Source organism: Vitis vinifera, chromosome 2 (genome assembly GCF_030704535.1).
Source record: "Vitis vinifera cultivar Pinot Noir 40024 chromosome 2, ASM3070453v1".
Classification (NCBI taxonomy): domain Eukaryota; kingdom Viridiplantae; phylum Streptophyta; class Magnoliopsida; order Vitales; family Vitaceae; genus Vitis; species Vitis vinifera.
This window is the reverse complement of record NC_081806.1, coordinates 10260757-10277495: the sequence shown is the minus strand read 5'-3', so window position 1 is coordinate 10277495 and position 16739 is coordinate 10260757. Positions and strand designations below refer to the sequence as shown.

The following is a 16739-nucleotide window of genomic DNA, read 5'->3' as shown; positions in this document are numbered from 1 at the left end:
AATCTTTTATTTTTTAACTTAGAAATATTTTTAAAAACAAGCACAAAATTCATGACAAAACTCTTCATTGGGTACCAATGAATTCAGTAAATATTATATTTTAAAAAAAAATTAAATTTATTCTCGTGAACTTGTTCATTCCATTGCAGACAAGTTTATGTTTCTTTAAATCTTCCATTTGATTTTTGATTTTTTAATATTTACCAAGGCATTTGAGAATTTTCAAAATGGCTATATGAAGAGCAATGATACTCCAATTCATTGGTTTAATATAATAGATAAGTATGACTGCTAAATCCGAGCCAAAAAAAAAAAACCCAAAATTCCAATTGTTCACCACTTGTAAAATGGTGATCTCCATATTACACGCCCTATGAAAAATAGCCACATAACTATTCATATAACACTCACTGTCAAGATTGGAGCAGGTATCCCTCCTAAAATTTTAACCCATGAAGTTAATGATCACCAAATGGAGCACCAAATTGCAGAGAACAAAGTCAGCAAAAGCCCGTTCTGGTGGTAGGTCCTGCAATTTTATGTCAGACAAATACACTCAGATTATAAACCTTGAGGAGAGAGAGGGAGAGGGATGGAGATGGTATTTCTGTAAATCCATTCTTGCAAATCATGCTGGGTTGAAGATAAAAGCATAAAAATATTTTTTTTTCTTTTTTAAAAAAAAAAACTCGCAACCAAAAATATGGGTTTTGGAATGGGTATTGATTGATCAAATTTCTTGTCTTTTCTCCATCATTTACACCACTAAATGGCCGGATATATTAGAGAATGCCAAGAAAGGCAGGAAAGAGAGTCATCACAGGAGAAAGCTTACTTTGAATTCCTTGTTTTCTTTGTTAACTTGAATGCGGAGACAAACTGCAGAGAAAGAAATCATGGTTAGCCTTTATCTCCCTATACGTAATAGATTTGAGAGTCAGGTTATGCTATTCTTTACCAGCAAGGACTGCAGTCCCAACACAGGAAAGTACTCCTGAAAGGAAGGAGTTGAATGGGAATGATCCAACAATAGCCATGTAGCCCACCTGCTCGATAGCAAGATTTTAACAATGTGTCAGACTGGATAAAATAACCACTGAACAAGTGCATAAAATCTTTCTTTTTCAGAATTTAAGTTTGAAAGTTTGGCCATGCACCAATTAAACAAAATGATCGCTTACTGATAGAATGTAATGAAGCATCTGAAATGTAATGTTTGACCTGCTTCTAAGGTGGCCCATGGAAACTAAACAAGTGCGTTATTTTTAACACAGGATCTGAAACACAGCCATTGTGTTCTACGTGGCACTCAAATGAGTATAGTAATTGAACATATGAAATACAATTTTGTTAGCTAATTATGCTGATGTACCCTAATTGTCTACTTTTAACAAACTAGGGAAAGAGTGTATCGATTAAGTAGAGCTGCCCATTGCATTGGTTTCTTCTCGTTATACCTAGCTGAAAACTAGGAAAGAAATTTAAACCACAAAATATTATATTTCATACTAGAACAAAGATGAATGTTGAAAGAGAAGTTGACTTTTCCTCAAATAGTGGGGGACAGTGGCCTCTTATGCAATGGAGGTTTCTTGAATCAATCAGATACATACTACAAAGAGTTCCTTATTTCTTCCTTTTAGGTTTGGATCCTTCCAAGGGAGAGATTAAATCTTTTCCTGAGATCGCCAGGAAACATCACAAACATTGCACCAAGATTCAATAAACAAAAAAGAATGAAAAGAAATTCTTTTTGGTTTAATTTGGTAAGCAGTGGTATTGTTTCTAAAGCAGGAGTCCACAAACTTGCTTTGCCGTCTGCTTGGTCAAACTGTTTTCAGTACATACGGTGAATGAGATTTGGATGTCCCTTGAATTTGTCTTTGTAAAAGCTAGCTAGCTAGCTAGATTTCAAATGGAAAGCAATCCTCACGTTCTAAGTCCTTCTCATATCTGGGTTAGATCAGAGAGAAGCAGCTTCCTTCTGGAATGAGGCAGCTTCCTTCTGGGATTAGTCAGTTCTTGCTGAAGTGTCAGAGAAAGAAGACCCAAAGAGGAAGAAAAAGAAAACAGAGAGAGAAGTTTGGGGGCCAAAGACCCCAGGAAGAAGCAGCTAAGACTGATAAGACCAAATGATCATGGCTTCCAAAACTTGGTAACTTATCTCAGATGAGGTGAAATTACCAAGGCAACATAAACTGTAATCACCACTCATAGTTCCAGTTCAAAAGTCTAGGAGGGCCCCCAAATATACATAAACTAAACAAAATTTGTTAGGCTCTACAATATTGAAAATTCTTTTGTTCTCCCATTGTTTCTACTATTGTTGTTGTTATGAGGAATAAAGTTATTGCAAGGACAAAGGAAGCGTGAACCTCCTCTCTTGAAGAGAAGAGGGCAGATAAAATGATGACACAAAAAAAGAAACCATGAAAAACAAGAATGGACAAAGGCGTTATTGGTGCTTTAATCTATTACCTCTATTATCTATCAATGCGAAGAGAAACAAAAATAAACAAAGTCATCCTCTAAGAGAGAACATTGTTGCTAAGCTGGCCAGGAAGAAGGAGCATGAGAGAACAAGCACAACTTTTGGTATAGTGAAACTTCAAGACATGTTGTTAGAATATGGTTCAATGCATCCAAATTCCTCAGGTGGCAACTACATGGCGTGATGTAGCACAAGAGGTTACTAATAGTTGTGTGTTTACCAACCAAAACCATGATCAGCTTCTACCTTAGATGATAGATGGGGATCAAGTAATCAATAGCATACAATTACAATCAATCTATAACATAAATTACAGAGGAAAATTTCTTGATAAAAATATTATTCAAAAGCAACATCTTTGCCTTACAACATGACTAACCAATCTCCTTTATCTAAAAGCAGTGAAGTAAGAAAACCTAAACCTAAATCTTAGAGATACTAAAACCCTAATAGCACAACAATTTTAAAAATTCAAATCTAATTCTTACTACACTATTTCCTTTTTTGGATAGGCAAATTATTGCTACACTAATCCTTACTACATTAATGAAACCAAAAACCAAGGCCCCTTTTAATACAAAAAAGTAAACATATAGTAATCTCCAGCTTATTCCTCCTCACCTCTTTCTTTTAAATGCCCATGTTATTGATAGGACCAGAGAAGTTACTGGGGGCAGTGCAGGTGTACCCAATAAATGTTGACCAAGCCATTTCTGGTGTACCAAATCTAGCACACTTTTGCAATTAACTTGTTTCACAAAACAAGTTTAGCGTTATATCGGGGCCACATAACTAGGATTTGAGTGATCTAGAATAATGTGTAGAGAGATACCAATAAAGAAAATCTTAATAAATGTTTTATAGAAAAAGCTACAATATTGAGAAAGCATAGTTGGAGTTCATTTGTTTCTTAGACTACCTTCATCTGTTACACCCCAAGAAGTTGAGTAACAAAACTTTTGGCGATAACTTTAAATTCTAAATAGGCTAAAGAAATAGCCTAGGAAAAAGTGTACCGAGCTTAAGCTGAAACTGTGATATTCTTTACCAAGCATACACAGATATGACAGGTGATTGGCTTAAGGAGATCTTTTGAGTGAGAAGTTATCAGTTTCCATGGCTAAAAGACGATTATCAAATTAAGAAATTCTTGCTCCTCTCCAGGGAAAAACTTGAGGTCCTTTCCTACACCCAGTGGTGCATGGAGTGATGATGTTGAGATAGTGAAACCATCCTAGAAAGAATGCCATGGATCTTTTACTTTTCACTTTTGAAAGAAAAAAAAGTACTTTCCCGCCATCTAGTCTCATCCTTCGGATGGTTCACAAAGTTGTAGACTAAGTAAGCTTTTGGTAAAACTTAATTTTCAGTACTTAATGATTTAAGATAATTTTAAGTTAAATTATATTTAAGTTGTTCTTAGGATGGGATTTCAGTCAGGGGAAAAGGGAGGGGCAGTGGGATTTCAGTTCCTTTGTTATGAGGCCGCTTTTTTCGTTTACAGTTTGGTTGCAGGTTTTTGGTTTCAAAAGGTCTCAGGTGTGTTTTTCCGTCCTGTGCTAGGCTTTAGGAGTCTCTTTTTGGTGGTGTTGGTGTTTATGCGCTGGTCCTTCCTGCCAGGGATTGTCCGGTTGTTCTTAGGGTGCCATGGTTTGGCTGTTTTCAGGGTGGTTGGCATTTACTCTTCCTCTTCCCTCTTGCTAGCCTTTGGGTGTATGTCATATACTTTGTGTGTACATTGATGTGCCTTTTTGATAGTGCTTTTTAATATATTCTCTCATTTACCTATCAAAAAAAAATATTTAAGTTATACTCTAAGCATTAATGTTGTTTGGTGACAACACTTTGAATTTTTTCTAAACCATTAAATTGATATATGTACCCTAGTTAATATTGAGTATTGAGAATATGAGAGAAACGTTGAAGAAAGAAACATGGTTAGCTAAAGCAAAGGATAGTTAGGATTTAGCAAAAGTTAGGGTCTATTTGGAAACCATTTCTTGAAAACAATTTTGTGTTCTTTAAAACAAAAAAGAGTTTTCTAACTTAAAAGCACTTGACTGGAAACAGTTTTTTGAGAATTTTTTTTGAAAACACATTGTTTTTGGAACAAATTTGAGGTGTTTTTTAGTGTTTTTTGTAGGATGTTCTAAGAAACAATTGAAAATATAAATAATATTTTGGAAATTTTTGCATTACATAAGTGAACAATACCTTCACAGAAAAAAAAAAAAAAAGCTGAGAAAACTATTATTTAAATTTGAGTTCTCAAACAGAAAGTTGTTCTCAAAAACAATTGACAAATGTTTTTAAAATTATTCTCAAACATTGTTTTTTGAGAATTACCTTCAAAAATGTTGCTAAACAGATCCCTTATATATTTTAATTTATTACTTGAAGGCATTTTTTATTTTAAGTTGTACCATTATTTTTTTTTTTTACCAAACAAACTTAATGTGTTTAATGACCAAAATTAAATCATTAAGTTAGTTTATCAAACACCTCAAAGTCAATCCTCAACTTCAAGTACACTCCTGTCATGAAACTATCTTTTCTCAAAATACTCACTCTAGCCTAGATCACTAATTTAAGCGCTTCTTTCAGACTGCCTATCAGTTTTTTAACTGAATACACAGAATCAGAGCCAAAGATTCTGACATATATGCAACAGGAAGAGTCCCTCCAAAAAATAACTTCAGGAAAGCTGATGAGAGGAAGCTACAAAGATGGGAACATGGAGATGTTTTATTATTTCTATTTTAATTGTAAACAGATAGGAAGAACATGGAGATTATTCTCATCCTCAATGCAGAGTCTCCAATTTCATTTTTGCAGATCAACATTGAATTTCACAGGGAGCTTTTGCAAGGGTGGAGGGGATGAAGATGGCTGGTCAGGAAGAGTAGATGAGAGGGAATAAGACTAATGATATCATTGATCTAACTAGATGAACCTAGTGACCTTAGGGAGAAAAAGAAAAACTCAAGAAACTTCAATAACATGAAAATAGAATTTCAAAGAGAAGTAATTTCATGAAAATCAGGACTTTAAACACAATGTTTCAGAAAATGTTCCACCAGGAAAAGAGATATGGAAACAGTACTCAATCTTCTAGAATTGCAAGTCAATATCTTCTAGGGGGATCCTTTACCCCTGGTACATTGGAATGCATTGCTGAGTGCTGGCCCAGAGTGTTTCTCTGCATTTGGAACTAAGCACCCCCATGCACCATGAGAACCAGTAAGTTCAGCCAGCACATATAAAGGGGGTAACTTAGAACCACTTGATAAGCGCTACCTAGAATTCCTATTTGATTCCTTTAGTCTATTGCCACCTCCAACTCAGGAGCAGCAACCTACTGGTCTTGCTCTTCAGGGGCCAAACCTGCTTCACATCCTTGCACCAACCAGAAGAATTGCTAGAAACTAGTCATAAAATCATATTTCACTTCTATTGCCGCTTTATCATGCTCACATGTTTCTAGAATCCAATGTTCAAAAGAATTTATGAATTTAATCCACTGAGGGATCTGAGGCATGCAAGTCTTGGCAATTTTCATTTTTGTTGCCATCTTCTAAGGACCCACGGTGAGCCAGCAATATGCTGATTTCCTGGGAGCTGCCTCCAAAATCATATCATAATATCAAGTGGGTTTTCGAATTTGGCTAATAACCGACAATCAGTAGAGAGGATTTTAACTTCCCCAGCATTTTTCCAAAATTTCCCAATGGCCAATCCAATCTATCTAATTCTATCTAACCCACCAACTACTTCGTAAAATAAGTGCATAAATTTAAAACAAATAAAAGAATATTACATATATATTAAAAACTTCAAAACAACAAAAACTGTGACATAGATGTTAAAAATAGTAATCAGCCTGGATGCTCATAAATCAGACCAAGAACCAAATAAAACATCATGTTAGATTGGGAGATTGCATACTCAGATTAGTTCGGAAATTCATGAATTGGGAGATATTATATAACACGATGAAATATATATCACAAAAATATTCCAAAGGAAACGTATTAAAAAAGACAGAGAGAGAGAGAGGACAAAATTTCCATGCCTACTGAATGAGTTAAAAACACAAAACTTAAACCTTGAAATTGATGTTAGTGCAGTTATTGTTTTAACAAGAAACTGAGCCAAGGAAATAATATTATGAAACAAACTGTTAAACTTCGTTAATTCTTTGAATAATTTCAAAATGGCCACACATACTGAGATTGAATCCTAACAAACACAAACAAGGAACACATCCCAAATGATCACATTTTGAGAACACTGCGAACATTTTGAGGGATAGATCTGATACACATACCTGAATAATAGCTGTTAACACTGCGAAAATCACATAGAGATCAATGATCTGAAAAAATTAAAAAATAAAAGAGTGAATCGAGATGGGGTTAGGGTTAGGGTTTTGGGCAATGAAATGAAAAAATGAAGGGAGAGAGAAAAAAAAGGCAGAGGAAGAAATGACCTTAAGATTCGTAGGAGTTGCAGAATAGGCGGAGCGGAGAGAGTGGAAAAGGGCTTGAGCGTCCTTGGTGGTCGACCTCGCCATTGCTCTTCCTGTGAAGATCGGTTGACTCTGGTCCTTCGCTTCGGAGAAGAAGAGGGGTGTTTCTTTCTTATAATGCAATCCATTCAACGGATCAGATCAGTTGCTGCAATATGGACGGCCGTGCTTCAGTGATTGAAAAATGCCTATATTACCCCCTTTCTTTTTGCTCTTGTTCTGCCATTCTATTATTATTATTATTATTATTATTATTATTATTATTATTCTAATCAATTACTATAAATTATCAATTCTGCCAAAATATTACTATAACCATTATTATTATCAACTTATTAATTAGTGGAAAAAGTGTGTTTCTATACACTCATATGAAAAAAAAATCAAAAAATAGAAATTCAAGTGTATAAAATACAAATTTTAAATAATTATTTAAAAATAATTAACATTTTATGCATTTTTTGATCAAAAGTATTATCTATGACCATTCAAAACTACATTTGATCGATGAGTGTATGAAATTTAAATTATTTTTAAAAGGTAACTTATCACATTTTCACCAACTTAGCCATATATTTAATGCAAAAAGAATAGACTTAGGAAGTCATTCACATGTTTTCACTAACGTTATAAGTAATATTTGTAAACCAAACTCTATATTGAAAATAATTATTAAAAGATAATTTGGATGCATAAAATATAATAGATTCAGGCAATAAAGAGATGACAAAACAGTAATTTTATTTTTCCTTAATCCATAATGTTGATAACACTTCAAATGTGAGTCTAAATCACCTTACAAATTTTTAGTTGAAATCTTCAACTCACTTTTGTCACATCATGAATAAGTCATTTATATGATATATGTTGTTGCAAGCAATACAATAACAACAACAACAAAAATGAAAGTGGGATTTGATACTTTAACTTTATAAAAAAGATTTATAATAGTTAGTCTTTCCATTAAAGACTACATGAAGTTATAGTGTTCATTTACCAACATTATGTATAAATTAATGGATAGTGGCGGGTTATCAACTTGAATTCATTCCTATAATTGTATAGGTTATACTTTTCCTTCTTCTTCCATTACTCGTAAATTTTATATACAAAATAATTTCAAAATGATGAGAGTACAAAAGTTGTAACTCCGTGTTCATGTAAATGAAAATTCCTAATTTCCCATTTATAATTTGTCTTCTATATATAGGACTTTTGGATGTCTTGTTAATTGGTTCATCTATCCATCAATTGACATAATTTTAAATAAAATACAAATGAATCTATATCCATTATATAAATATAATTATGAATGGTCAAACATCATAGGATAAAAAATGTTCACAACCTCCCACTTGACCTATATAATTATATTTGTAATGTAGACTACTATTAAAGTATGAGTTATTTGTCTATAATTTTGTTCCAAAAATATAAATAATTGTATAGATATTCTAACTCAATTTAATAGCCAAGCCCAAAAATTAATATATCCCAATTACTGGAAACTATATCCAACCCAAATATTACCTAAAGCCTAATAAACCCATTTAAGGAACTCTCTCAACTTTACAAGGTAAAAGTGTTAGAATAAATGTGGACCCACATCATATTAACCATTGTTCAGGATTTAGCTATCCATATATATATATGATTGTTGATTGATCTAGAGTATGGGCCACCTTATGTGTAGAGTCCAATGCCATCACGGGCCTTAGATGATGGGCCTAAGACTCGTGAGACCCAATAACCCAAAAGGTATGGTCCTTAAGGCAGGAGGGTATATAAAGGTTAAGTGTCTGTTCTTAAGATGATCACATCTTTTGAATAAAGAACAGAACCCGTTCTCTCCTGCTCCCATCACCAGAGGGAATACTGAGACAGGTGGTACTCTCCACAGCCTTAGAAGATCCATACATCTTCATCAAACGCATAAATGGATTCAAGTTGGTTCCCTTTCTATAGAAATTTATGACCTAGTTTCTTCACATGATTAAACATATGATTCCTATATGATGTTATGGGATTTGCAATGGAATTACTTTCAAAAGGTGCCACCATGGAGAGTCGTAGCTCTCCATCCTCCATAGCCACCCACCAAAACATAGCAACAACTTGGGAAAACGAGTGTTTTCCACCTCTTGGCTTGTTTCTCGTTGGGAAGAGACAACTAGAACCCTAGCCTCCAAAAGCCACCAACTGGATTTATTACAATTTCAAGTACATTTCACTCAATCTTCTCAATTAATTCTTTAGAATCAAGTTACTATTCCTGATTAAATTATATATGTTTGCAATTATTTGGTCTATCATACATCGATTACAATTGTAGCTATATATATGAACTTTGTTTATTCTCGCTCTAACTTTCCACATTATTTACTTGTTCTTCTTCCCTAACTTTCCACATTTACTTCATTTTCAATCTACTGCTTTCTTGTTTTCTTTTTAAACCCCTTAGGAATTTGGATTATTACTTTAATTTTTCAGGTATTACATTACATTATGAATTTGTCAATTATACACTAAAAGAAATTTTACTTTTACCGATTGATATACATTGTTGAAATAAACATTTACCAACAAATATTCTCAATGCATGGTAATCAGGGAAAGGTCTGTTGGCAAAAGTCTATCGATGGGAATTTTTCGTGGCCAATAAAAAAAATTTAGCGACCAATTATCCAATTGATTTGGACCGTCTCTATTACCAACAGATTATATATATATATATATATATATATATATATATATATATATATATATATATATATATATATATATATATATATATATATATATATATATATAAATACAACATTTCATTAATTTCTTTCTAAAATGGATAATAAAAAGTAGTTACAAAAAATATTAAAATGTTAAAATATTATAATTTAAAAAAAATGTTTTTTTATAAATATTTTATGAAATTAAAAAAAATAATCATAAAATTGTTTTGACATTGGCTAGATCATATTTATCATACAACTATGGTGAAAAGATTTCATATTTATAAGACTAATTATTTTTGGAACAAATTATGTGTGGTATTATTATCCATTATAATAACATTGTTTTAATGAGTAGTATTTTTTATAGAAAAAATTGTTTATGAAAGTTTTTTTTACAAGTGAATTGTTTTTGTGACAAGGTATATTAGTTGAGCATTTGCAACTATTTAAATCAATCGCAATAATATTTTTGTCAACGGGTATTTGTTGTTACAATTACTATCGGTAAATAGTTACATATAAGTAGCAAACAATTCAATTTGCAATGGAATAGATGTGTTAGAAATTTGCGATAACTTAAATCCGTCACAAAAGTAAATATAAGTAGATCGACAGTACTTAATTTTTGATAGTGATACTTTTTTTTTTTTAAGAAAAATTTCCCCCATCTTTGAATTTGGTATAAGAAATTAATTGATTTTTTTTTAAAATTTTTTATATTAGTTCTTTATTTGACAAGCAAACAAATTGCTCAAAATCAAAGGTACATATCTCTATCAGGAAGTGATCAAAGTTGCTCATTGTTATACTTGAGATTTTTTAAAAGGTAAAATTATTTAAGTTAATTTTGATAGTCGTAAAGGCCCCTTTGGGTCAAGAGCAGACAATATCTATACAATTGGGTGTGGGTTATTACAAATGATATCAAAACCGATCCCTGATCCAGATGTGGGGGTTTGTTTGGCCCCATAAGGGATGTTTCTCTATTTGGCCCCGCAATCCCATGGGACACAACAAGGACGTTGTGTTTGCATGAGGGGGTGTTTGTGACATCCCACATTAGATAAGGGAGAAAGTTTTTGACACTATATAAATATAGACTTCTCTTAACCTTGTAGACACGTTTTAAAGCCATGAGGGTCCATTTGGACCCAAAGTAGACAATATCTATACAATTTGGTGTGGGCCATTACAATAACATAAAATTTGTTTAAGGTTTCAAGAAATTGCCTTTTTTTTCCCCATAAATGAATTTTCTATTCACCTGAAAAATTAATTCCAGGATCCCATATTAGAGAAACAATAGATAAGTTTTTGTGGGCTCAATTATGAGAATATAAATTAATATTTAATAGACAAGATTTTCTGCAATGCTTATCCAGTTCAATGCCTTACCCTTAGCTACTTGTAGCCTTGGTGTTGCTTGCATTGAAACTTTGCATGGATATGTATATTTGTTCCTATCTTAGGATGCCAATTATTCTCTTTGGAACCATGTCGATGTTCAATGTATAGGGAAAATAAGTGTAGTGTGCAACATACCATTTCTTGTAGTGAAAATCAAAATGATAGCCATAGTTTTTAAAATATAATCTTATTATTATAAAATATTTATTCGACATTAAATAAAATAAATTTTGTATGATAAGTAGTAATTTTTAAGGTTTTTTTAGGGCTATTTGATTAAAAGGGATGAAATCATCCTCACTTTGTAAAACTAACCCTTCACCTTTTTTCAACTTAAAAAATATCCATTTTTGGACAAAAATGTCATCATTTTTTTTTCTTACAAAAATAACAATTTCTTTTAAAACACATATGTAAATAATAGAAGTGTTAAAGGGCACTTATGTCAAAATTGGGTTACACTTCAAGTTACAAGATGAGAGAGGTTAGTTTTACAAATTTGGGATATTTTCATCCATTTTTAATCAATTAATCCTATTTTTTAAACTTTTATATAAGTTATTACAACAGTTCATGCACGCAATAATTAATTCTGTCTAATGATCTCCAAGCATAAAAACAGAAATATTTAATGTCTAATACTGTCTAATTTATTGCAGAAATTTAAACATAATAACACAGATATTTGAATCTGAAAATTTTGGTTATTGAAAATATACCTTAATACAGAGAGTTGATGATTACAGGCTGTTGACAGCAGAGGGATGACTCAAACTGAAAGAAGAAAATTACAAGAGAAAATTTTTTGAACTCTCAAAATTTTTGCACTCTCTAAATTTTCTCTGCTCTTGAAGCTCTCTTCCCAACTCTTTCCAAACTCTACCTGATGAAGAACGTTGAGGCTCTATTTATAGGCGAGGCTTTGGACTTGAAATTCTATTGAATCTTCAATCTTGAAAATTTTTGAAATCCATCAGTGTAGAGACAACTGAGGCAATGAAGTTTGCAGAGGGAGAATATTTTTTCTTTTCTTTGTCAGAGACTTGAAAAGAGAAAAATTCTCTTTACTTTCCCATTCTCCACGTTGCTTGCAAAGTAGTAGAAAGTAGACAAATTCTACTATTCACTACTATTCATGACTTTTGATGTGGTTTTTTTTTACTTTACTTTACAAGCTTTTCACACTTTCATACTTCTTTTTTTTATATTGGATAATCACAAGGGAGCAAATTTACAAAGATACAAATGTACAAAATATTCTTGAAATATTTTATCTGGATTGACCCATAGGTCCTCCGTAAAGGATAAACTCAGGGTCTATGTATGAATCATCTGATAAAACTGCATCTTCAGTTTCTTCATTTTCTTGATCTCCAAACTGTTTGAGGGTTTGAATGAGTCCTTGACGATATTGCTCTAAATCAGTAGCGGCTGCTAATGAAGCTTGACATTTGCTTTTCAAAGTTAGGAATTCTTCTGGAGTCGGTCCTTGAGAAGAACTAGTTGAATCTTTTGAATTTGATGATCCTGGCCTTGATGAAATTAATTGCAAAACCTTCTATTGACATACAAAATCATGATTGAATTTGTCCCACCATTTGATGCTGAATTCTCTAGAAAGAGATAATGGAAATGGAGGAGGTTGCTTTTTCTTCTTGATAATATTCCATGAGAGAATCCATGGAATTCTTAATCTCGAATAGAAAGTCAGGAGTCTAGGCTGAGTGATAGACTGAGAAGAAGTCTTACTCTTGTAGAAGTTGAATTTTTCTTGAATTTTAGGAGGAAATAAAGAGTCTAGTAGACCAAAGAAAGTCCACCATTTTTGAAACCAAGCAGGAAATTTGGTATTGCAATTTCTTGAAAATTGGATGAACTAAGAATGCTGGTAGCTTTGTAGATAAAACATATTATACCAAGCATCCATATAATCTATGTAATTGTAGCTCATGGGATGAAAAGGTTGACTGAAAGCCTTGCAAGTGAAGGGTTTTTTTATTCCAATCTGCAATGGTCATGACTCTGAGAATTTGACATTTGGAAAAAGCAATCCTCTGAGGATTGTTTTTATCAGTGTTATGAGTAATTTCAACTGAATCGGTGTCCACCAAGATGAACTCATAAAATTGACGAGTTTTCAAAGGATCATTTGAATTAAAGTTGACTCCTTGAGGAAAGATGTAAGGAAGAATTTTAGGAATCTCTTCATAATTGAACTCTGGCTCAATGAAAGCAATTTCTAAGGTTTTGGGTTTTTTGACATATTGACTATAAGAAAAAGAAGGAGAAGGAGACTGAGAAGGAGAAGGTAATGTTGAAATAGTGTTGGGGCTGGATTGTCTCTTAACAACAATATTTTTAGGGGTTGATTTAGAAGCTTGAATAAAACTTTTTGAAGGTTGAAGAGGAGGAAAGTCTGGACTCAAAACTTGAAAGGAATTTGATGTTTGTAAAGGAAAAATAGGATGAACATTTGAAAAGTTTGAAATCATGGCATATGAAGCTTTGGTTTTCTTGGATGATGAAGGAAGTTGAGGCCTAATGGGAGTACCCATTAGGATGGAGAAGGATCCTTACCCTGCAAAAACTCCCAAGTAAGGAAGTCAGGAAGGGAATTCAACTCTCCTTTGATAAATTCAATTTCAAAATAAAAAATTGAAAGTAAAGTTTGCCATATTGCAAAAATTTGTTTTGAAACTAAATTTTTAACATCTTTTTGTAAAATATCTTTTGCAACTTTACAATCAATTTTCAAAAGAAATTTTTTATTTATCAAATCACTTTGAAATTTTGAAATACATAAAACTATGGATACAACTTCTTTTTTGACAGTTGAAAAATTTATTTGAGCGCCCAACCAGATCCCTGAATGATATCTTATTATATGCACTTGATTGTTATATTCTTACTTTAATATGCCTCCATAACCTAAATTAGATGCATCTGATTCTACAATGAGCAATGCATTTGGATGAGGGATGCTAATGCATGGTAAACGTTTGACTCTTTGTTTAATTTCTTTTACCAAACTAGTATGATGCTCAGTCCATGCAGGTGCATTTTTTCTAAATCTTTTGTATAAGGGTTCACAAATGATTCTCAAATCTTTGAAGTAATCGGAAACATAATTTAAACAACCTAGAAATCTTTGCAATTGTTTTTGATCTTTTATTTCATCGGGAAATTTGTCAGCAAATTCTATTGACCTTTGAATCGATTTTGTTTTTCCTTGAAAAAATTTCATGTCCTAAAAATCTAATTTTTGTTTGAAATAATTTCATTTTTGGAGCAGAACAAGCCATTCCATTTGCTTTAATGACATTGAAAAACTTTTTGAAATGAATAAAATGTTTTTCTAATGAATCAGAAAATACTAGAACATCATCAATGTATATAATTATAAATTGAAAATGAGGATTGAAAATATCATTCATAATATTTTGGAATTCAGAAGGGGCATTTTTGAGACCAAAAGGCATGACATTCCATTCATAATGACAAAAAGGGACAGTAAAAGCAGTTTTGTACCTATCTTCTTCTTTAATTTGAACTTGCCAAAATCCAGATTTCATATCAAATTTTGAATAAATTACAGAACTATGTAGTCTTTTGAGTAGATCTTGCTTATTAGGAATAGGGTATCTTATCCATTGTAATACTTTATTTAAAGGTTTATAATTAATGACTAATCTTGGTGCTCCTTTTTCTACCTCAGCAACATTTTGTACATAAAAAGCGGCACAACTCCAAGGAGATTTTGAGGGTCTGATTAATTTCTTCTTTAATAATGAATCAATTTCTTGTTTACAATATTCTAAAAGTTTTTCATTCATTTGAATAGGTCTAGCCTTAGTAGGAATTTTAGATTCATCAAAGCTTTGAACGTAAGGCAGACTTATCTCATGTTTCTTTCTGGACCAAAAAGCATTTGGAAGATCATAACAAATTTCTTTTTGAAAAAGATCTTGGATTTCTTTTATTCTTTTTTGAACATTTTCTTCTACAAGTTGTTCCTCTATCTTTTTATATTGGATTTCTTTTGATAGATAATTTATATGAGCTTGTTTTCTTTGAATTAAATTTATTCTTTTATTTATTGAATCACTTTGGACTTGATGTATTTCTTTTTTAGTTAATGGATATATAAAAGGGAAAAATATGGTATTTCCTAATATTGTAGTTTTGACACCTTCATCATTTACTTGAAAAGGGTAAAGTAATGTAATAAAGGGAGTCCTAAGATTAAAGGTTCAGTCATATTTTGCACTAATATAAATTGAGTTCTAAAACAATAATTATCTTGACATATATGAACATTTTGAAGTTTAAATTCTATTTCTAATTTTCCTTTGTTTGCAACATAAAGTTCTTGTCCGGTTTGTTCATAATATTTAACAGGAATTAATCATTCTTGAATACAATTCATATCAGCTCCTGAGTCTATTAATGCTATTATTTCCATTTCAAAATCTTCTACTATGAGTTTTATATTTGTATACCATCTTTGAAAATCTATTTTTGTTATTGTATTTATAAATGATTCTATAGGAGTTTGTTTATTGGGTATTATTATTCCTGGATCTTGATTATCAGAGGTTTCAGCAAAATCTTGTTTGTATTGTATTACATTTCTAATTTGTTCATTTTCTTGTTTTATTATTTCATTTTCTATTTTTATTTGTTCATTTTCTATTTTTAATTGATTTATTTGAATTTTTATTTCTTTTATTTCTTCTTCCAAGTCTTTAATAGTTATTGGCCTTTGAGTCTTTTTGAATCTATTATAAATTTCATCCATTGAATATTGTGTAGGTTTAATTTGGATTTTATTTGAATCTTCATTGAGAATTAAATTTTTTTAATTTTTTAAATAGTTTCTTTGTGTTTCTTCATCTTGAATTTTATCTATAACATCAAAAAATATTTGCTTATCTACTTTTGAAGATATTACATTTATTGTTTTTTTTTCTTTATTTTCTATTTTTAGTATTTCATTAATTTCTTTTATTGTTTTTTCTTCTATCTTTGCTTCCTTCACCTCTCCCAGGGCAGAAGAAAACAAAATTTGATTAAATTTTGTTTCACTTGACTCTTCTTTTGATTCTTTACATGACTCTTCTTTGAGTTTTGTTTCTCTAACAGTTTTTTATTATGTGGAGAATTTTCTATTGCTTTTCTTGAAGTTAATGTTGCAATTCTTTTAAGGGGTTTCCTATATTTGAAAAACCAAAGGAAAAAAGGAATCGTAATCCTAACCTGTTGCATATATTTTTCGTATTGTTTTCTTAAAACATTTCTAACTTGAGGAGGAATTTGTTGAAAATAATTTCTTTTTGCAGTATTTTCAAGAGAAAAATAATTTGCTTTGATCAATTCTACTTTAGGAACAAAATGATTTCTTTTAATATTTCTTTTTCTAATGATATTTATGTTTAAAGGAGGTTCATCATGAGAAAAAATAATTGACTCAGACTCTTCTTTAAAAAGAGGAATTTCTGGAACAAAGTTTGACATATTTTTTAATTGATTTTCTATTTGACTCATTTCTTCATCTAATTTTGAAAAATTAAATTTTATGTGA

General features: G+C 31.5%; 1 protein-coding gene across 1 annotated transcript; it reads right to left on the bottom strand.

The window, feature by feature from the left end:
• Positions 1–236: 236 nt before the first annotated feature.
• On the bottom strand, positions 237–7203 carry LOC100265958 (dolichyl-diphosphooligosaccharide--protein glycosyltransferase subunit DAD1). Its single transcript, XM_002277380.5, has 5 exons — positions 6981–7203; positions 6819–6866; positions 959–1046; positions 836–879; positions 237–529 (listed from the first exon to the last, which is right to left on the bottom strand). The coding sequence occupies exons 1-5, from the start codon at positions 7062–7064 to the stop codon at positions 446–448; spliced, it is 348 nt and encodes a 115-aa protein (XP_002277416.1). The 5' UTR covers positions 7065–7203; the 3' UTR covers positions 237–445.
• Positions 7204–16739: the final 9536 nt, after the last annotated feature.